The following is a 22950-nucleotide window of genomic DNA, read 5'->3' as shown; positions in this document are numbered from 1 at the left end:
GTAGACATTCCAAACTAGAGTTAGAGATATCTACAGTTCCGTCACAGATACCTGAAAATGATTTGTAGATATATGCAATGACAAACCCCATACAGAATGGCCAGTGACATCCCTTGTCCTAGACAAAATGTCGTTGCACATATGTGAAATGCCAATTGTGGATAAGAATGTAGTCACAGATATCTGAAATGTTCTTTTTGACATGGCAAAACAAAACAAAAAGTATCTGCAACACACCCATTCTGTTAAATGTTAAGGCTTGCAGTCACCATCTGCACCAATCCTTAAAACCAAGGTACATATCCAACCACATTTTTTGGAATACCGTCATACTCCTAGCAACTATAGAATTACGTGGCTTCACTGTTATAACCAGCAGCCTGAGGGCAATATCAAACAGAGATGGTTTCTGATGAAAACAAATTTGACACCCCCTAATCTAAATAGATCAACCGAGATATGCAAAATTCATTAATTTGACTTAATATGGAGATGTAGATCTGAATGTTTTATTTTTAAGTATTTAAAAACAAGCTGTAAAAAATAATACAATGAGTCTATTGGAACGGGAAAAAAAAAAAATCATCCATTGATCAACTTGTAGAAGTAGCAAGGAAGACACAGCCACACATGCACACACAGCCAGCCAACACGAGCTAGTGCCATTTTACAGCTAACCTGCACACACAGACACACAATCCCCTTGCGAAAGAAAAATACAGTGAATAAAATTAAAAATAAGAATAGCAGAGTAAATTACAACTGCAATTTCAACACAGACATTGTTTAAATGAGATTTAAAAAGTACCAAAAATTTTTTTTAATCTAAACAGAATTTCAAGATAAAACATAGGCTACTGCAAAGTGAAACTCATTAACCTGAATGTGATTATTGTTGAGCTTCTGCAGTCAAGATACTCTTAATGTACAGCACATAGTTTTGAAAACAGACATTACAAGGTGTGGTTGAAGTGAGGAGCAAACAAATTCTTATCAAGTTAATTAGTGCGTTGTTTCAATGCATGAGCAAAACTTTTTCCCTTATTCCATTTGGGGGGGGACAAGTCAGTCAACTAGCAATTGTGATTTTAAAATAGGAGGAGATGGTGCGGTCATGGTCTTGAATTGTTGAAGCCAAAAATGGAAATCTCTATCAGCAGAAGTCCCAAGAGCCAACAAAACCATCCACCGGCACAAAACTTCATTACTGCGCCTGGAATGAGAAATGGATATGCAAGTTCATGTGATAGGAAAGTACTGGAGTGCTCGATCAAGCAGTACAGTAAATAGAATTACAGTAATCCCTTGTTTATTGCAGGGGCTAATTTCCAGAACTTCCCCGCAACAGACGAAACCCGCAAAGTAGCAACCAATGATTTACGGTCTTGTTTATATACATTTAAAAGTTTCTAATATGCAATTCAATGTCAATATACCTTAGAGAGGTGCTGTTATTCTATTTGTCCATTCGAGGTCGCCATCCACACACACACTACACAAGCAAAGGCCTTTAAAAGGCGGCTGTGCTGTCCTTGAGTGGCATGAAAGTGCGGATGTGTGAAAGACAGGCAATTAGCTGGCTAAACCATCACAGTGACGGTCTTGACATTGTAGGCAAAGAAAAAGCATCATGGTGCTTGCTGCTGCTTCCTAGAATTCTTTGTGCTGCTCTTTTTAACTACAGGTTAGAGAAAATAAAGCTAAACATTGCTCTTTAATTGCATTTGTTTCATATTTTTATGCTTGTGTGAATGAGATATTCTGTACGTTAGGCTAGGTTGGTATTTGTGAATTTATTTCAGGAAACTCTCACTCTGGCTTGTGTGTTAAATAGTGGCATTCCAGTCATGTACACTGCATTACTAAGCAACTTTGTGACTTACCAAGTTGGTGAGTTGAAATTGCTTGGTAAGGTTTTTTTTGTTTTTTTGGGGCTCTTTTACAAAGTAGAAGACGCCAATTGTCCTCATGCAAGTCATTGCTGCCACAATATATTCAAATAGCCAGCAATACTAACTGTACCAAAGATGTGCAGGAGTGGAAAGGCACTACACTGCTCAATTAAACAAAATTAAACATAAAATCCCATATGTGAACTGTGATATAATAAGGGATTACTGTACTACATTTATTCAATTAAAAGTCCCTTTCAATCAATTTTTTTAATATAAAATTTGATGTACATATATAGGGTTTGCAAGATCATTTGGTTTGAAAATGTTTTTTTTCTTTTCTCCCCAAGCCATTGTAGTTGCTCGAGATAGCCGGATTTCTCATTATTATGCGAAATGTAAATAAAGCTTTGGTCTGATTGCTCATTTTTTCCAAGTAAATATGGAAAACAGCCTTGCTCTGATTGGCCGTTGGGAAATGGCATTATCGGCGACTGGCATTCATAGCGACCCCGCGTTCATTTAATTCAATGGGTGTGTGTGTGTAAGGGGGGGGGGCTATCATCATGAAGCACAATTCACCATCAGATTGTTCACCCACTACTCACAGCTCTACAGCGGAGGGGACGTGTCATGCAGGTGAAGTAAAATAAATATTTTTAGAAGCAAATCCTTTCAATCAATAAAACCAATGGCTGGCTCGTGGCATTAATCTCTTGTGCACATTTTACAGTGAGCGCAGTCACATTCAACATTATTAATTAGTGAAGCGGCAGAAATTTTTTGCCCAAATTACGCCCAACTTGTGCACATTTTACTATGACCGCAGTTACATTCATATTTGCATGTCGCAATGAATTGTGGGAACCACGTCGCTTTACCGTCATTATGCTAGCCAGCGGCTAGTTCAAACTGCAGCTTCCCTATGGTCGCACAACCTTGCTGCTTTCGGAATGCTTGTTGGATGCTACGTATTTGTGCCGCCCCAGCCATCTATGAGCTACCGCTAATGCAACTAAATACGATGCCAAGCCGCGGAGGTGAAAGAACGTGCGCATCATGTCCATTGTCAACGCAGCGCAAGTCATGAATCATCACCTTCATTACAGCAAATAAAACTACATTTTGACAATTATCATTATCACTAAGGACTGAGGGAGTATAAGACTGGAGAGAGATGGCGGGAAAAGCGAGTCGCTAAGCTATCGTGAAGTTGCAAAACACCAAAATAAGTGATTGTGTGGTACAGTACACTTGTCACATACTGGTCTGGCTGGAACCACGTTATAACGGAGATTAGCCAACTTTATTGAGCAAAATAGCAGGCAAATTAATACGCGTTTATAGAGGAAATACTGAAATATACGATAATGCTAGAGAGCTACATAAACACGGGGAGCAGAAACTGGAAATTAAATAACACCCGAGTGCTGCTAAGTCACTTTAGAAAATGGGCCTGTACGTTTAAAAGTACTTTACAGTGTGTGTGTGTATATAGTACACTGTATAAGATAAATAGTCCCTCAATGGGGAATTTGCATCATTTCAGTAGCAATAATGGATATAGGAAATACAAAGCATTCAAGAAGACATTTGGCTGCAAATGCATCCACCATTACAAGATGATGCAATAAGTACAGTAAAATAAATATTGAAACCATAAATCATTAACTACTACAATTATAAAGTAATGATTATGCTGTGAAACTTAATAGTATGCAGAATTATTTTTATCCTACTCCATAACATACTGCAATAACCGTCCCATGGTAATGTTCTTGAAATATATTTTAAAAAGGAAATTCAAACAAATTGTTCTGGAAGTCAATTTCTATAGGTTGGCAGCTCTGCAGTCATAGCCATAATGCAATTTTACTAATGATTGGATAGATTTATAATTAATAATTGGTGGGTTTATTTTTATATTTCAATTAAAGTAAACCGCTTTGTGTTGCATTTATTTTGTATGAAAAGCACTTGCAAATTCAGTTTGATCGGTGTTTCGGCTTTTCGGTCTTCAGCCTTGCCTTCAATTCGGTACATCACCATTATAAATATAGTTAAGTATTCTTGTAAACAGAAGAATGGGGAACTGGAAAGGTTAAATGGTCATGAAACAGAAGTTGAAAAAAATTTCCAGATCCAGGCATTCAGTGGGATAACAAATGTAAAAAGCCTTTACTTTTTAGGGCTCAATCATGGCTCTTTTTCATATTTAAGTATTAGTGTAAAACACAACATGCTTTTAGATATTGTATTTGTATGGCTTGTGGCGGCTGCCCAGAAAGCTGGATTGCTCGCTCCAAACCCGGAAATGCACTTCCAGCAGTGTGTGAAAGCTTATGTTTACAAAGAACACAGCACAATACTGGTTCCAAAATGCTTAGGAATGTCTCCCAAAATATATTGAAGCCATTTATTCCTCAACTCCTCAGAGTTTGGCAGGTGATGCAAAGCTTTGCACAAGAACGCAGCCACGTTGTCAATCACCCGTTTTTCCTGAGATGAACAAACGCATATCAATCATCATCATCTTTTGGATTCAATTGAAAAACTGCTGTGCAGTCATACTTAAAACAGGTCACATTTGACCTACGCTATGCATAAAAAAGTTTATTAAAAAAAAAAAAAAAAAAAAAGTTCTGATTAGGGTTGGGAACGATAAACCAATGCGACCAGCTATCCGTTTGTAAAGGCGAGGAATACGACTATTAGTAGCAGACCCCGTTATCGATATATAATGCGCAAGGAATCCTTGGATACATTGGTTGTAGGGCTGTAGACCGGATATCACAAGGCCAGGAATCAGTTGCTTGAGGCTTTATGATACATGATAATCTACATGTGAAAATGTTAACCATCACATTTTATCTGCACTGAATCGAGAATCGTATCGCTCCCATACTGAATCGAACAGTATCGAATCATTCCGCCAGTTAAGGTATTGGTTTTTTAATTGAATTGCTACCTGTGTATCGAGAAAAGTATCAAATGGGCCTCATGCCAGAGATTCCCAACCCTAGTTCTGATGGAAAGGGATCTTTAAGAAACCCTCATCGTTGGCGCATTCGTAGGAGTGCCAGAAGGTACCTGCTGTCCCTGCTGTGGCGGAGCTGCTTGTCCAGGGGCCTGCCCTCCCTGCCCATAGTAGGCGGCTTGCTGTCTATAATACTCTGCCCAGGCTGCACTGTAATCTGGCTGGCCTCCAGGTGCTGCTCCTCCAGCTGGTGCTGACGCAGTTCCCGGAGCAGCCACTGGCCCTCCTGCAGGCTGGACTGAAAAAGAATGACGACACAATGCACATAATTGAAATATTTCATTTGGGAAAATACCAGTCATCCTGATGCAAGATGACAAAGAAAGACTTGTTACTAAAGGTCCCTTCATACACTTACCCATGCCCATCTTCTTGTAGTACTCCTCCCAAGCCTTAGTATAGTCTGGCTGACCGCCAGCGGTATGTGCTGCTTGGTTCTGATCACCCGCTGCTCCAGGATCTGCTGGAGTCTGTGCTGGCATAGAGCCCCCTGGCTGCTGACCGTAGTACTGTGCATAGTAGGCTGCCCATGCTGCATTAGGGTCTGCTGCTGCCTTATCTGATGGAAGGAGGGATTGGATAATCAGTTCTATACATTGTGAAGGATAATTTTGTTTGGTAACCAGACCAGGTCCCCCAAACCTTTTTGCACCACAGACCGGATCCACACTAGGGCTTCCAAATATGATTAAATAATTGGTGACTAATCAACTATCAAAATAGTCAACTCAATCGGATCCCAGACAGACACACACACACTCTCACATATATATAGATAACTAGATAGATATATACAGCACTGTGAAAAAGTATTGGCCCCCTTCTCAAATTCTTATATTTTTGCATAATTTCCCCACTTTAAGATCGTCAAACAAATGTAGATAAGACAAATAAAACCCAAGTGAATCTTAAAATGCTGTTTTCCCAAATGGTGATTTAATTTAGTAACGGGCAACAGAACTAAAGTTACCTGATCCTGTGTGAAAAAGTAATTGCCACCCTTGTTAAATCATGAATTGTGGCTAATAGCGATTTTTTGTTAATTTCCATCACACCCAAGCCTGATTACCCAAGACCTGTTCAATCAAGAAAACACAAACAGAATTTGTTCCGATAAAAGCAACACAGACAAAAAAAAAAAAAAAAAAAGGCTGCAATAATACGACATGATCAAAAGAAATTCCAGAACAGCAGAGAAATAAAGTAATTGACATCTATCAGTCTGGAAAGGGTTAGAAAAGCCATTTAATGCTTTAGGATTCCAGCAAACCATAGGGAGAGCCATTGTCCTCAAATGGAGAAAACACGGAACAGTGGTGAACCTTGCTTGGAGTGGCCGGCCTACAAAGATTACACCAAGAGAACAGCAAGGACTCATCCAGGAGGCCACAAAGGAACTCAAGACGACTTCTAAAGAACTGCAGGCCTCTCTTGCCTCAGTTAAGGTCAGTGTTCATGTCACAACAATAAGGAACAGATTGGGGAAAAATGGCATCCATGGCAGAGTTTCAAGGAGAGAACCACTGCTGACCAAAAAGAACAACGTCTCATCTCACTTTTGCAAAAAAACATCTGAATTATTCCCAAAACCTTTGGGAGAATATATATGGACCACTATGGCCAAGACAAAAGATCTGTCAAAGGACACCAGAAACAAAATTGTAGACCTGCATCAGGCTGGGAAGACTGAGTCTGCAATAGGTAAGCAGCTTGGTATGAAGAAATCAACTGTGGGAGCAATTATTAGAAAATGGAAGACATACAAGACCACTGATAATCTCCCTCGATCTGGGGCTCTATGCAAGATCTCACCCCGTGGGGTCAAAATGATCACAAGAGTGGTGAGCAAAACAAACACAAGCACACGGGGCAACCTAGTGAATGATCTGCAGAGAGCTGGGACCAAAGTAACGAAGGCTACCATCAGTGACACACTATCCTGCAGTGCCAGATGTGTCCTCTGCTTAAGCCAGTACATGTTCAGGCCCATCTGACGTTTGCTAGAGAGCATTTGGATAATCCAGAAGGGGATTGGGAGAATGTCATACGGTCAGATGAAACCAAAATAGTACTTTTTGATAAAAACTCAACTTGTCGTGTTAGGAGGAGAAAGACTGCCGAGTTGCATCCAAAGAACACCATACGCACTGTAAAGCATGGGGGTGGAAACATCATGCCTTCGGGCTGTTTTTCTGCAAAGGGAGTAGGACGACTGAGCTGTGTAAAGCAGCAGTGTCAAACTAATTTTTGTCAAAGGCCACATTGTAGTTATAGTTTCCCTCGGCGGGCCTTTACGTCTGTGAACCCATATATATATATATATATATATATATATATGGTGGCCTTATATTACACATACAGTACAAATTGATGGATAACTTGTTTTGAAATCAGAAGCTAGCAAAACATTGCTTGTTCTATTATTAATCAATTTATTTTAAAAGGGGGATTGGTAACAAAAATGCTTGCAATATCTTAATGTTATTAAAAGTGAAGACAATTTGCAGTTTCGGTAATTTAGCAAGACACAAAGACCACACATGATTTGCTCTCGCGGGCCATGTTAAATGATTTGGCGGGCCTGATCTGGCCCCCGGGGCTTGAGTTTGACACCCGTGGTGTAAAGGAAAGAATGAATGGGGCCATGTGTCGTAATATTTTGAGTGAAAACCTTCTTCCATCAGCAAGGGCATTGAAGATGAAACATGGCTGGGTCTTTCAGCATTACAATGATCCCAAACACACCGCCCGGGCAACGAAGGAGTGGCTTCGTAAGCATTTCAAGGTCCTGGAGTGGCCTAGCCAGTCTCCAGACCTCAACCCCAGAGAAAATCTTTGGAGGGAGATGAAAGTCTGTCGCGCAGCGACAACCCCAAAACATCACTGCTCTAGAGGAGATCTGCATGGAGGAATGGGCCAAAACACCAGCAACAGTGTGTGAAAACCTTGTGAAGACTTATAGAAAACATTTGACCTCTGTCATTGCCAACAAACGGTATATAACAAAGTATTCAGAACCATCTTTATTTGCCAAGTATGGGAATGGGACAAGAAATTTGTCTCTGGTAGTTGGAGCCACTCTAGTACGACAACAGTCAATCAATTGACAGAGAATATTTTTGAGGCAAAGACATTGAGAGAAGAAAAAAAAAAAAAAAAGTCACTGAGTAATAAAAGGTTGCTAGTAATATGGTGATGCCAGTACAATTTTTTTTAAGCAATTGTGCAAAAATATGCAGTCCTCGAGCAATTAGAGCAGTTTGAAATGAATAATAGACCAATAGTCCATTGCAATGACCATCGTGCAAAGGGCGCCGAGACTTCAAGAAATGTATGCAGTTTAAAGTGACTAGTTGCGATAATCTGGGACAATGTCGATTGTGCAAATGTTGCGGATGCTACTCAGGCACATGAGTGGCCAGTATTGGTCAACAGATATGCAAATAGTGCAGTGTGGCGAGACAACTACAGTGAGTGCACTGTAGTTGTCTCGCCACACTGCACTGTGTACTGTATAATTGGCCCAACAGAAATGTGACAACAAACAAACAAAAAATTGGCAGCATGTTGCAATGGAATTGGAAGTTAACTGTTTAAGAAGTTAATGGCAAGAGGGAAGAAGCTGTTGGAATGTCTGCATTGTTCGGTAGCGCCTACCTGGGGGAAGGAGCTGGAAGAGGTGGTGACCAGGATGTGGAGGGTCCAAGAGGATTTTGCATGCTCTTGTCTTAGTTCTGGCAGTGTGCAAGTCTTCAAGGGTGGGTAGTGGGGTACCGAGAATCTTTTCAGCAGTTTTGATTGTCCGTTGCAGTCAGAGTTTGTCCTTTTTTGTAGCAGCACCAAACCAGACTGTGATGGAAGAACACAGGACTGATTCGATGACCACTGTGTAGAACTGCCTCAACAGCTCCTGTGGCAGGCCATGCTTCCTCAGAAGCCACATGAAGTACATCCTCTGCTGGGCCTTTTTGAGGATGGAGTTGATGTTGAGCTCCCACTTCAGGTCCTGCGAGACTTTAATTCTCAGGAAGGGCAGTTGGATAACGGGAGGGGCAGCTGTGGCGAAGGATGCCTCCTGAAGTCCACAATCTTGAGCGTGTTCATCTCCAGGTTGTGTCGGCTGCACCACAGCTCCAGCCGCTCCACTTCCCGTCGATACGCAGACTCGTCACAGTCTTTGATGAGGCCGATGACTGTGTTGTCGTCTGTAAACTTCAGGAGTTTGACAGCCTGGTGCGTTGATGTGCAGTCCGTGTAGAGAGAGAAGACCAGCGGAGAGAGGACACAACCTTGGGGCACCCCGGTGCTGGTGGTGCGTGTAGATGAGGTGGCCTCCCCCAGCCTCACCTGTTGTGTCCTGCCCGTCAGGAAGCTGTAAATCCACTGGCAAAATGGCAGGCGAGACGCTGAGCTGGAGAAGCTTGGAGGAGTTCAGGGATGATGGTGTTGAACGCAGAGCTGAAGTCCACGAACAGGATCCTCGCGTAGGTCCTCGTGGCATCGAGGTGTTCTATGATGAAGTGTAGTCGCATGTTGACTGCATCATCCGAAGACCTGTTTGCTGGGTAGGCAAACTGCAGGGGTTCCAGCAGGGGACCTGTGACGCTCTTGAGGTGGTCCAGCACGAGCATTCAAAAGGACTTTATGACCACAGATGTCAAGGTCGACAGGCCTGTAGTCATTCAGACCAGAAATTGCAGGTTTCTTGGGGACTGAGATGACGGTGGAGCATTTGAAACAGGACGGGACTTCGCACAGTCCCAGAGAGCTATTGACGATCTGTGTGAAGACTGGAGTGAGCTGGTCCGTGCAGACTTTGAGGCAGGATGGGGACAAGGTCTGGGCCTGCCACTTTGTTAATCTTTTGTTGTTTGAAGATGCGTCTCACATTCTGTTCGTGGATGGTCAATGCAGAAGTCAGAGGTGTGATGGTGGTCGGTGGTGCGGCTTGGGTGGGTGTGGGGTATGAAAGCGACCTTTTCAAATCTGCAGTAGAAGTTGTTCAAGTCGTCGGCTCATCTTTTATTGTTCTCAGCTTGGGGTTTGGTCGCTTGTAATTGGTTAGCGATTGTAATGCATGCCAGACTGATTTAGAGTCTTTTTCTAACTTTACTGCATAGTTTCTCTTTGCAATGTTAATTTCTTTAGTCAGCTGGTTTCTAGCGCGATTATACAGGGCCCTATCCCCACTTTGATATGCATCCTCTTTAGCCTGGCAAAGTTGTTTTAAGTTTGGGAGTGAACTTCGGTTTGTTGTTATTGAACGTGCGAAATGACTGTTGGTACACACAACTGTTCACAGAAACTGATAGTGGATGTGAAAAGTGTCCATATATTCATCCAGCTGAATTTTCAAAGAAACGCCCTGTACGTAAAGGATACCGGCCATTAGAGGCTCACAAAGAAGCACGAGTAAGCGGGAGGATCGGGGAAAAAAACAAAGCTTAAAAAAAAGAAATTTATTATCAAAGATTTTGATTGTCAACGTCGTAGTCGACTAGTCGTGGCGCCCTATTTTAGATGATGCAATATTTTGACAGACAGGCATAGACACACACACACAAAAGAAAAATACAACTCACCATCACATGCTGGATGTAATAGCTGTAATTAGTGGGAGCCCTGTGCTTGTTATTCTTCACTGACCATTGGCAATGCAGTTAGCCACCAAGTATGATGCTCTCAGTGCACTCACATTTGTTGATGTGGTGGCCTTCAGTAATTGCTTGAGTAGTTCTTTAACTACATCTTTTACTTTCAAAAACTAAAAAAAAAGGTTTGTATTTTAATGCTTGTACCAGTTCTCCATGTGTCAAAGCAGTTTTGATAGCTTCATTGCTTCAGTTGAGATCCTGTCACCACACACTAGGCAGAGTGGGTTCGGTGCGTGCGACTCATTAGTGACAAACTCATATTTTAAGACAGCCGACATTGTCTCTTAAATAGATTTTTTTTTCTTTGAAATTTTAGGCTCTTCTGTCTCAATATTTGGCCTTTTCAAAGAAGTTCTTAACACGTTTGTTTTGTATTCATTTTGCTAGTTTATGGGCTTACTTTTATCCCGTATCACAGGCGATTTGACACATGGCAGGCAGATACACCAGATTTTCAAAATAAAATTCCTTTCATATTCTGATGATCAACGAAATATTTTCAGTCTCTCTGTGCAGACCCAGTGGTTGGGGATCCCTGAGTTGGACAAAACAAGTATGGATGAATGAAATTTTGGGTACTCACTGGGGTCATGTTGCCCTGGGGTCTGCCATTGCTGGTAGTTGTTCCCCCAACTCTGAGCACAGTACTGGGGACCACCTGGTGTACCACCACTGTAAAGACAGATACGATAACTTGAGTGGTTAAAATTCACCTGATTGTTTAATCCAGGGCTAAAACGTTAAAAGATTCCCACATTCAAGGGTTTACATACTGGGGTGCACCACCAGGAGGTCCAGCATTATAAGGGTTGGGGTTATAGGGGTTCAGGGAACCACCAGGGCCTCCTGGACCTGGACCACCACCCACGGGACATAATGGGGCCTGGATAAACAAGACGCTTCCTTTATCAGTACATCCTTCAATGTGAGCCCATCTAGTCATTAGAAATCCAAATAACACTTTAATGTACCTCAATCTTTTCTTCTATAAGCTGCTTTGCATAGTCTATCTGTTGCGGGGAACCTCTGATTATGAACATTTTGAAATTTGGGTCCCCGTCTGGTAGCGGCTGACGTGACATCTCCACAAATGCACCAGTCTGTTGGTTAATGGCTTTGACATTTTCCCCTCCTCTGCCAATCACAAGTCCACATTTGTGAGCAGGAACAGAGAAGGTCATCTCTCCTCCCGGAGGACCCCAGTTCCCCTGGCCTCTACCCCGTCCCCGTCCTCCAGGTGGCATCCCTGCACCAGGGGGGCCCTGTGGAACAAAAACTAAGTTAAACTGCTCAGGACCAAAAACCTGATTCAAAAAGGGGTTCAATGATACAACTTCTTTTGAGTGCCATCACTCAAAAAGTACTTACATTTGAGTACTTGCAATACCCAGTACAGATACTTGATAATGGCATTTCTTGCAATTTTGATGAAAATTTGTTTTTACCAAATATTGGTCAAACACTTTTCTTGAACATGGCATAAGTTTCACTCAAAAAAAACACTTGAGTAACAACTTGTCATTACTGACATTCCCACCAAACAGTCTTGCCACACATTCCGTTAAATGTAACGTAGAACACAACGCAATTTAAATGTCTCAGTCTGAAAAAAGGTTCTCTAAGCTTACTGCATACTTACCCCCTGACCACCATCATCTCTGGTACGGATACTCTGGAGCAAGTCTGTGATGATGGAGGCAGCATGTTGACACTGGTCAGGAGGACCCGTAATGTGAGCTATTTTTTCAGGACCAGTGCCATCATCTAAAAGGTGAGTGTATAAACATTTAGTAAAATACAAAATAAAAGTGCTTAAAAAGCAAACAGTGAGAGCAGGAAAAAAAAAAAGTAGACTTTGGAAGAAAAACACCAAGTATACGAAATTTGCATGAAAATATGCAACACGTGTTTTGAAGCGCACTCACCTGGTTTAAACTGTATCTTCACTCCAGCATCACTCTGGATCTTCTTAATCATCTCCCCACTTCGTCCAATTATGACCCCCACTGCATGGCGAGGAACAGCAATCTGTAAAAATGCCACAAGTGTCTCAGAAATTTCCAGCACATTTCAAGATCAATTTGAGCCTTTTGACTAACAGCTGTTGTAAATTAGTCAAACATGTATACTTACTCAAAATGATTCCAATGTAATCAACTTTAATTTGTTACAATAAAAGAAAAATATGACAGTGAAAAATAATACAAGTGCGTTGAGGAACAGGTGCTTTTCATTTAAACTATTTGTTGCGAGATAATTAGATTCAGTTTCAAGAACTTCATCCAAATTTCAAGTCAAATCACACTTACATCAATGCCGCCGCCGCCGCCGCCGCCGCCGCCACCACCACCACCACCACCACCACCTCCCATTCTTGAGCCATATTCATTCCGGTCACCAAAACCAGTGTGATCACGATCTCGTAGAATCTCATTGACCATCTCCTTGGCTTGCTGCAAAACAGCAGCCAACCAAATAAACGGCATGCAAAAACTCAAGAAACAAAGCATGTTTCTATGATCTTCTAGGACTTTGAAGTACCTGCACTTTGAATGGGTCTCCAATGATGCGTAGTGGTTTATCTACATTTGGCGGCTGTGATGCATCTTGAATAAGGATCATTTTAACTCCAGCTCGTTCCTTCAAAGTTGCAAAAGAATGTTAGATGCACAGCTGAATAATTGAGTGGAACTTCGGAAATTTGAATTCCCCTAATGTCATACAATTTGTAAATCGACAAAAGGCTTCCTATATGCCTGTAAAGTGGCACAAATACTGCACGATGCCAGAGAATCTCAAGCTGTTGAGCGTTTGTACTCTCCGTCACTGACCAGGTCTGTGTGCTATTTGGAAGCCACAATATTTTTAAGTGCATAAATGACATCCCTGTACAGTTTTTCAAGACAGAGCATGCGCAAACAGAACACATTTAATAGTTTTATGACGGTGACAGTTGTAGGATGTCTCCACAGTCTGTCTCAAAATCGACGCAGATGCACTAGGAGTGGAATTATGACTGAATAGCTGAGAGACTAAATATTTCAATACCATTCCTGCCAGAGACAATGTAATGATGAGCCAGTAGGTAGCCCTTAGTAGGTCCAGGCAAAAGAGTTGATTAATGCAAATATCTACAAGCTCTTGCCACAGGGTGAATGGCTAGCTGCTATAAATTTTGTGACTTGTTAGGAAAGATGTGCATTTTATTATTTTTACAATGGTTAGCTTAATTTACACTTGTGTCATACATATATAACAAATATATCGCTGGGTCGGGCGGAATCCTTGTATCTCCAAAACCATCACTTTTCAGGAAACAAAACTCATGTTTGTTGAGCCACTAACATTACAAAGACAGTAAGCCATTTTCAACCCTTTAGATTAGCCAATTTGTAAAAATAACAGTAGCAACGTGACAAGATTTCCCAAATAATATGGTCTGTCAAAATGCTACGTTTGGTTGGAATGGCCACTTCAACCCAGGTACAACGCACCCCAAAAAAATTCTAAATCAGATAATGGGTTCTGGAGAATTAAAGGTCTCATATTTTGCCTATTTAGACCTCCATAGAGTTCTGAGGACCGGGGTTCAAATCACAGCCCCGCCTGTGTGGTATTAGCATGTTCTCCCATGCCTGTGTGGGTTTTCTCCGGGTACTCCGGTTTCCTCCTACATCCAAAAAACATGCGTGGTAGGTTGATTGAAGACTAAATTCCCCGTAGGTGTGAATGTGAGTGGTTGTTTATGCAGACGTGGCCCAATGGTTAAGATCATCGCCTGCCACCGTGGGGGACCATCCGCCAACATCCCCCGGACTCACGGCTGTGGTGTCCTTGAGCAAGACACTGATACCCCGAAATGCTCCCCGGGCGCTTCAGCTGCCCCAGTGTGTTCCACTAACGTGTGTGTGTTCACTGTGATGGGTTAAATGCAGAGAACAAATTTTGTGTGCATGCATGCATGTTCATGACAATAAAAGGTAATTCTTCTTCTTATGTGCCCCGCGATTGGCTGGCGACCAGTTAGGGTGTACCCCGCCTCTCGCCCGAAGATAGCTGGGATAGGCTCCAGAACTCCCACGGCCCTAGTGAGGATGAGCGGTACAGAAAATTGATTGATGGATGGAGCTCCTTAGAATGACTCTCTAACATGGACTTGTAAAAGTGGCAAAATCTGTGCAGTCTTTTAAATCACTTCCTAAAACACTTTTTTTTAGACTGGCTTTCATGTGACGGGGGCATCTTCCCAATTTGTATCTACTGGTTTCTTGACTCAGTTATTATAATGATCAATATTTTTAGTGTAGCTCATCATTTCAGGTCTTTGTGCGTTTTAAAATATAACTTCCACATAAGCCTTCTTGGTCTCAGTTGCGTTTGTTGGGTTCCTGCCACTTGTGATATTGCTAATAACAGACCCACGTGGGGACAATAGTATTAATTTGTGAAAAATTAAGAAACTGAATTTGAACAGTTTTGGGTCCTATACCAGCGACATGCGTATCATGTTGGACCTTGGAAGTTCCAAAACATCTTCATAATCGAGTGAATTTTTATACTCCCCACTTGAAATGAGATTAGTGCTTTCTGGCCATTTTACAAACCTGTAGCTGCTTAATGGTCTCTCCTCCTTTGCCTATAATAAGGCCAGCCTTGCCCGCAGGGATGACCATCTCCTGCATGGAACCCGTTTGTCCATTGGGGGAATCGTGTCCCCTTGATAGGATTTCATCTATGAGCATCTTCGCTTTCCTGAAACAAATGAAGCGCACATATATGACCTGATAAAAAGTAAAGTACTTTTGCAAAGGTTTCATGCACAGACAAAATGACCTATAATCACAAAAAAAAAAAAAAAAAAAAAAAAAGTAAAATGCTTTAATATGCATACCAGGCCAGTATTTGGTCACATAAGGGGCTTTTCTACCAACCAGCCCAGGAACAAAAGATTCCTCTGGCCTCGTGTGGTTTGTGTTTCCATCACACTAATTAGTTCAGGGTACCTTAAGCAAATGAGGCTGATGTTGCTCATTACTGACACCTAGTAGATTGAAAAAAATGCTGGTGTTTCAAGCTGTCAATGTCTTATTTTATATCCATCCATTTTCCATACTGCTTATCCTCACTTTAGAGAACCTTCTATTCACCATGTGCTATGATGTAATGCAATATTTAACTTGTTACAATATCACATTGAACAGTTTGTTTATATATGCATTTGGTTCCATTTTCCTTTGTTGTACTCTGCGGTCTTCAGCCAGGTTGGCATTGCAAATACCTTACCTGGATAAGGTTCAATAAATAAAAAAATACAACCTCATGGATATCTCTTAGCCAGTTTTTAAATACAAAAGTGTGAAGTATTTGGTATCTGTAAATGTGTTTGCATGAAAAAAAACAATGTATTTGTATTTATTTGTGAATGGTAGGTTTTTTGTTTTTGTTCCCTCCAGCCTCATGCCGGTCGGTGTTCATGTCCTCTGGCCCAGCCGAAGGAAGACGCACATGCCCGCTTTGGCTTGGACCTCTGTTCGTTGGTGGGACCGAGTCGGCCAGCGGTGGCGGACCTCCCAGGCCGTCATGGGCTCTGCGGCGAACCTCCAAGGGGCGGACTTCGCCACCTGCTGCGGCGAGCACAGAATTTGTCCAGCCTGCTTCCTTGTCCACCAAGTGCAGCTCAGTGGGAAAACGTAAAGATCAGCGTTTGGAAAATTCGCGCCTTAGAATTGCCTTTCCGCAGTGAGTATTTGTGGGTTTAGAATTAGATGTATGCAAGTAATGCATATCCATGGCACACAACAGCAATGTAGTAAATGTATACTTTGCTGGAGAACAATCTGCTAGTTCTATCTGTCTTAGAGTCAAGAGGGAGGAGTCTGTTAACATCTTTGTTACACTGATGCACCTTCAATCATCTTCTTTAACCAAATCCCAATACTTTACTCATTTCAGCAATGGGCAACATGTCACACAGCCAGAGCAGACTTAAAGGTCAGATGACAAAGACGTTATGGGGTCAGTTAAAATTCACATTTGCATTGTTTATATGTTATGTAATACATGCACGTAACTTCCAGCATGTTTTCAACCATTGTTTAGCTAAAAATTAGTTTATGACGCACATCGAGTCCTCCCCGAATATACCCGAAGCTCAATACACCAGTTTGTGGTTACTCTATCCACCACAAGGGCTACCAGAAGTGACTTTGCAATTGAAAAACACAGCACGCTAAACTCTATACGCAATAGCGAGCATCGTGTTTGAATATGCGGCGGAGGAGGATTTCGACGTACAGGAGCACCCAACTGAGCATCGTCAAACCGTACATGTTTGAGCCGATCAGGTGGTCGGAACCTGACAGTGATGACAACGAGCAGCCAAGTAGCAGCTGTACAACAGGGGTGCCAATATTTTTTAGCACCACTATATGCATTATATATTCATACATGTTTCAGTGACACGGCACAAGCTTTTACATAGGATGCAGTATTCCTATATATTGTGTTGCCTTATAACACGCTGCGCAGAAAGTCTTTGCCGTGTGTCTGTTGGCTTGTCATATAGGCAAAAGTCCAGCAAAAAGTACTGCATGGGTCTTTTTTTCCTACTCCCCAGTGCATAGTAACCATAATAGAGTCGTAGGTATCCATCCATCCATCCATCCATTTTCTGAACCGCTTCTCACTCGGATCGCGGGCGTGCTGGAGCTTATCCCAGCTATCATCGGGCAGGAGGCGGGGTACACCCTGAACTGGTTGCCAGCCAATCGCAGGGCACATACAAACCATTCGCCCTCACATTCACACCTACGGGCAATTTAGAGTCTTCAATTAACCTACCATGCATGTTTTTGGGATGTGGGAGGAAACCGGAGTGCCCGGAGAAAACACATGCAGGCACGGGGAGAACATGCAAACTCCACACAGGCGGGGCTGGGGATTGAACCCCGGTCCTCAGAACTGTGAGGCAGGCGCTGTAACCAGTCGTCCACCGTGCCACGAGTCGTAGGTATATACAAGGAAATCCTCACCTCTTGACGGCTGCAAGATTTAGTTCTCTTGCTGGCGGTTGAGGTCCCGATGGCCGTAGGAAAAATAGTTGGCACCGCAGCTGATTTCAGCCTCTGCATCCAATGCTTTCTGCTAAGTCTTTCTCAAAACACGCCAGTTCGAAGTGATTAGCAGAGTGTGGAATGCTTGCTATGCACCCATAGCTAACCACACTTCCCCCGTCGATTGACTTTCCCCATCCACTGGTCACGTATTCCTTATTCACTTGGAAAGCCAAAGAAAACCTCTTACCACTACCTGAACCATTTGTACAACCAAATGCCACACAAACCATAGTGACATTGCTAAATCATACGACAACAAATAAAGGATGGGAACAACAGCATGGAAGAATAGCACACAACGCCGAATGAACAGGCTGTTTGGCTCATTTGACGTCACAGCGCCAGAAAGAGACGAAGACCGGAATGCGCTGGATGCAAAAAGCTGACGATGCATTCTGAATCATATTTATCGATTGGTTGCTGTATATCTACTATATAATTACTTCGAAAAGGCACAAGTGGTGTGTAAAGGGGCTCTAGAGTTAAATAATTTTTTTAAAGATCTTTGTCTTCTGACCTTTAGAAGGGCATGAGATTGTGTTTTCTCCATGTCAAAACTATCATGTGTAGAAACTAAGGTTTAAATATCAGATAACACACACCCATATTTTTTTCGTGTATAATACGTACCTATGTATAATACGCACCCCCAAAGTTGACATCAAAATTCTGGAAAATCCTTCTACTCATGTATAATGCATTTTTACAATGGACGATTTTGCTTCAACCCATATGATCAAAACAAAGTATCTGTATTTTGTTCGTTTTTTCAAATAATTATTCTGAAGTTAAGCACTTTATTGAACACGTAATGCTTTCTTTTTGTTTACTTGCTCTTATTTTGAAATTCATAACCTACTTTTATTTAGTAAATGAGTAAACAGTTGTGCTCATATGTTTGATTACCCAGGCAGAATTTGTAAGATGGGTACAATTCTTTAAAGAAAACATGAAGGGCCAGGCAAAACACATTTAACTGCATTTTAATGGGATTCAAATTAAACTGTCAAGCATTTCAGTAAATTATCATCAAACAAAACATAACCATAAAGAAATTAACGCTGGTTGTTGTTCAGGCATCAGTCGTATTTAAAAAAAATATCACAAATTCTGCCAGGGTACGTAAACTGCACATATATGCAGTCATCCGTACCCGTCATGTTGGAATGAAAGTGTAGGCTACACCTTTTTCATAAACTCTAGGTGGCAGTGGTATATTAGAATGAACGTGTACACCTCTCTCATAACCTTTAGGTGGCGGTGGCATATTGGAATGAAAGTAGTTTTTTTCATAACCACTAGATGGCAGCATACATTCATAAAATGGAAACGTTTTTTTTCATTTTCCCCTATACCCATGTATAATGCACACCATTGACTTGACATTTTTGGGGGGGGAATAAAATGCGCATTATCTATGAGAAATTACAGTAAATGAAAACCGCTTGTAGATTAAACTGAGGGTTGTTTAGAATGGCTTAACATTTGGGGAGAAAAAAAAGTTGAAATATGAAGCTGAACTTACTGTATGGCCTCTGGTGGACCTGTCAAAGAAACACTTCTTTCCGAAAGACCAGCACTGTCTGGAATAATACAGAAATGTATGGAAATAAATTTTAAAAAAATATATACGGAGAAATTCACAACGTTAACTTGGTACTTGTGATGCTCACCGTGTGCAATCTGGACCTTGCAGCCAGAGTCCCGTTGTATTTTGTTTATGTGTTCACCTCCTCTGCCGATGACTAAAGGGAAAAGGACAATTAAATTTTGGTTTGCACATTTGTAGGACATAACAGCTGTATACCTTTTACATGACCTTGGAGGTTAAAATGAATGCACTTACTAAGACCAACCATGCTATCAGGCACTTTACACTCCTCTGTTATTGTCATTGTAGAGGGTCTGACACTGTAGGCAGTAACACAGGGAATTATATACTGTACATTATGCATTACATCACAGAGCTCCGGAAAAATAAACTCATACCTCTGTTGAGCCAGGGCAGCCAGTTGAGCTCCAATGGCTGCAAGAGAAGGAGAAATATTTGAGTGGCTGGAAAGTGAGCGGATCCAGCAGTTGTGATGAATCAATGTGCATATTCAACGTACACAACGAAGAATCTCTTTCATTCTGTGATGCTACCTTCTTGGCATCTGGTTCATCTAAATAAAAGGAAATGGTAAGCCTCTAACAATTATAACATGATCAGACAACAAAAGGAAGTTTTGATCTGATTGTCAACCTGGTTCTTCGAGGGATCGTTTCTGTGCAGTGAATGGATAACTCTCAGCTCCTCCATTGTTGCTCGCCATGTGACCGGTCTCACCACTGATTTTAGCTGCGATCTAGGAAGATGGAAAGACTTGAAAATTCAAGAGATTGTTTTTTTGTAGACTATAAAAAAAAACAATCTGCATTTAGATGAGTGTAAGAATGGTTGTCTAATAGGACATTTCGCCTCAAATTCCGAGCAGGCTTTATCACTAAATGCCCAAAGGCTCAATAGAACATCTCTAGCCTATCTAGCCTTTGAGCAGGAACTGGTGAAGGCTGCTTGTACTCTGCAATACAATATTTAACAGAATCAATTTAGTTGAAGGCAGCACGGTTACCGACTCGTTATCAACCCTTAGAAGTCATGGGTTCATATCCAGGCTCCGGCCTACCCGGCTGGAGTTTGAATTTTCTCCCTTTTATTGCATTGATTTTACCCAGGTACTCCGGTTTCGTCCCACATTCCAAAAACACGCACGGTAAGTTAATTTAAAAAACTAAATTGCTCTTAAGTGTGAATGTGAGTATGAATGCTTTTATGTCTGTGCCCTGCGATTGGGTGGCATCCAGTCTGGCGTGTACTACGCCTCTCACCTGAGGTCAGCTGGGATAGACTTCAACATACCTGTGAGCCGTGACCCTAATGAGGTTAAGCGGTATAGAAAACAGACAGATGGACAGATAAACTTTGGTGTCTTCTCAGGCCCGATACACACAAAGACATGGGCAATTTTTGTCCCGATTTTGCCCCTTACCGACCAAGGACGTTGAAGGTCAGACTATTGTGTGCTTTATAAGATTATCCTTTGGTTTGAGGTGTGTTGAGAGTGGATTTGTTTTGATAATAAAAATCCCAAACGGGTCAGGACCAACAATCTTAAAAAATCTTAAATATTGAACGTGCTCAATATTTACAACCAAAAATCTGCGTTTGTTTGGGAAAAGTCGACTATTCCCATCATGACCCCGTGAATTGTGACGTGTAACCGATTGTAGCCATTCAAAAAGCAACCGGAGTAAAAAGGAAACTGGCTTAAATAAAACAAACATGTCCTACGTGATGTCATTTTTTGTATAAAAGTGGGCTCCTCAGGTGGCAAGAAGTATTTTCAAAAGAAAGTCTTTTCGTTGACATCCCCACCTTTCTACAATACTCCTGCCTCAAGCAACCTTCGGAAACACGGAGCAAACGTTGGAACTTACCCGGAAGGGTCTGCTCTTCTTCGTTTTTGTGAGATCACGTGTGATCATGCAAGATTTCTGCCTTGGAGGACTTTTTTCTAGATCAGTGGTGGAACAGAATCTTTGTGTGTGGTGTTATGTGTTGAGATTATCAGAGCACACCACACACAATATGACTAAAACTGTTAAATGCCTGATTTTTTCTTTATTTTCTATCTTTTAAGATTTTTAAAAATCCTTAGGTATGTACCAGGCCTAAAACAACCTGAACAGTCCAGATGCAATTGAGTCAATGCCCTGAGAATACAATGACCTGGATGAATGGGAAGATTTACTATCTCATTTGGGAAGTACTATGGACAATGGCATAACTGTCTGTTCAATGTTTGCATTTGGACTAGCTCCAAAATTGTATCAATTTCTGAATGTTAAAATTACAGGAACACTTACCTGACTTACTGAATTCCCCCCCCCCCCCCCCCCCCAAATATATTTGAGACACAATTATATGGCCTAATTCCTTCGATTGACATTTTGTTTTCTGTGATAAACTTGGTTAATCCTGATTTTTAACTTCTCATCGGAAAATCAAGAAAACCGTCTGGGTTTTGTAACTGTGAACACGACATATTTAAACAGTTGCAAAAGGGAAATACTGTACAATTGAGTGAACACTGCAGTCAGTGGTTATTTCGAATTAAGACGGGTAGATATAAAGTTAGATTGTCACGGTCCAATCGCAAATAGCAATCAGACTAACGGTTAGCGTCACTTCATTTAGTGCTTAAAGCGGAATAATATTTTTCATTAGACTTTAGCCCATAAAACCAAATTATTCGTAAACTGGATGAAGCATAAAGCGGCAATGTTGGGATTCTGGCGTTCACAACGGTTCTACTCAAAAAACGATAGCCCAAATTGTAATCTCGACTCAGCTAAACTCACAATAGCGACAATGCCTTACAACGAGATTCCCTTGCCGCCGGTAGCATACCACTACAAGCTAGCTAGTCAATTGAAGCTAACGACAAGGATAATCGAGCTAGCTGCTACTCCTAAAGCTAAATCTTTCGCCAGTTGCATTCTTCAGTGTGCCAACACTTCGATTTACCTGTCTGGCTCTTTCCATGGCGTCCGCAAAAGTATCTTTCTTCGTTGCGGCGCCGACGCCGTTAGTCGGCAAGGAGCCGAATTCAGACATGGTGATCACAAGGAAGAGAAAGGACGCAAGGGGGGGGCAGGCCGGGTGGCTTTGGCCGGGTCGGGCTGCGCACAAGCGGGAAGGCCAAAGCTGGTGTTGAGCGATACAAGAACGCCGATGTGAGGGAGCTCGCTTACCACGCCGGCAAAGTTCCCTGCTTAAAATAACCAATCAATGTACGCTGCTCTCGGCCCTCCCCAGTCCGGCCTTTTTCTCAGGCATTTTCTCTGCCTTACCTATTCTTTGAGATCTGATGTTAACGCCAATAAAACTGCGTCACCTCCTGGACTGGAGTGGAATCAACAGATCCCACCAATACTGCTCTAATACCACTGAACGAGTTTCCCAACCTTTATTCAGCCATTGCACCTATTTTATGTTAGAAAAATCTTACGGCACACCACCCAAAAATGTTTTTACGACATTATGAATACTCAAATAAAAATGAAAATAATAGATAGATGAAGTTACATTTGTAAAGAATAAATAATAATTTTCTGACAAATTAAGTGGAATTAAACAATTTCCAGCAGCGCCACGTGTAATTGTAAATGTAAACAAATTGTGAGTCTAATTTTTGTGTTCATGTCTT

General features: G+C 41.7%; 1 protein-coding gene across 3 annotated transcripts; it reads right to left on the bottom strand.

Annotated features, from left to right (window-relative positions):
• Positions 1 to 1072: 1072 nt before the first annotated feature.
• khsrp (KH-type splicing regulatory protein) lies at positions 1073 to 22611 on the bottom strand. 3 transcript variants are annotated; one of them, XM_061769574.1, is made up of 18 exons: positions 22269 to 22611; positions 19944 to 20046; positions 19810 to 19863; positions 19688 to 19724; positions 19545 to 19609; positions 19372 to 19443; positions 19224 to 19281; positions 15188 to 15335; positions 13125 to 13223; positions 12893 to 13036; positions 12509 to 12611; positions 12223 to 12347; positions 11555 to 11845; positions 11357 to 11466; positions 11167 to 11255; positions 5288 to 5488; positions 4983 to 5167; positions 1073 to 1213 (listed from the first exon to the last, which is right to left on the bottom strand). In XM_061769574.1, the coding sequence occupies exons 1-18, from the start codon at positions 22356 to 22358 to the stop codon at positions 1205 to 1207; spliced, it is 1983 nt and encodes a 660-aa protein (XP_061625558.1). In that variant the 5' UTR covers positions 22359 to 22611; the 3' UTR covers positions 1073 to 1204. The 3 variants fall into 3 exon arrangements, with proteins under 3 accessions (XP_061625558.1, XP_061625560.1, XP_061625561.1); XM_061769576.1 differs by lacking the exon at positions 19810 to 19863; XM_061769577.1 differs by lacking the exon at positions 12893 to 13036 and having other exon boundaries at positions 22269 to 22610.
• Between the last annotated feature and the right edge of the window lie 339 nt (positions 22612 to 22950).

Source organism: Phyllopteryx taeniolatus, chromosome 4, assembly GCF_024500385.1.
Source record: "Phyllopteryx taeniolatus isolate TA_2022b chromosome 4, UOR_Ptae_1.2, whole genome shotgun sequence".
NCBI classification, from domain to species: Eukaryota; Metazoa; Chordata; class Actinopteri; order Syngnathiformes; family Syngnathidae; genus Phyllopteryx; species Phyllopteryx taeniolatus.
This window is presented reverse-complemented; position numbering and strand designations above follow the sequence as displayed.

Excerpts from the sequence above, each read along its gene's own strand:
- khsrp (XM_061769574.1), bottom strand. The coding sequence starts at position 22,358 with ATGTCTGAATTCGGCTCCTTGCCGACTAACGGCGTCGGCGCCGCAACG. Across the intron at positions 20,047-22,268 it reads CCATGGAAAGAGCCAGACAG|ATCGCAGCTAAAATCAGTGG; the intron begins GTAAATCGAAGT and ends CCATCTTCCTAG. Across the intron at positions 11,256-11,356 it reads CCTCCTGGTGGTGCACCCCA|TGGTGGTACACCAGGTGGTC; the intron begins GTATGTAAACCC and ends CTGTCTTTACAG.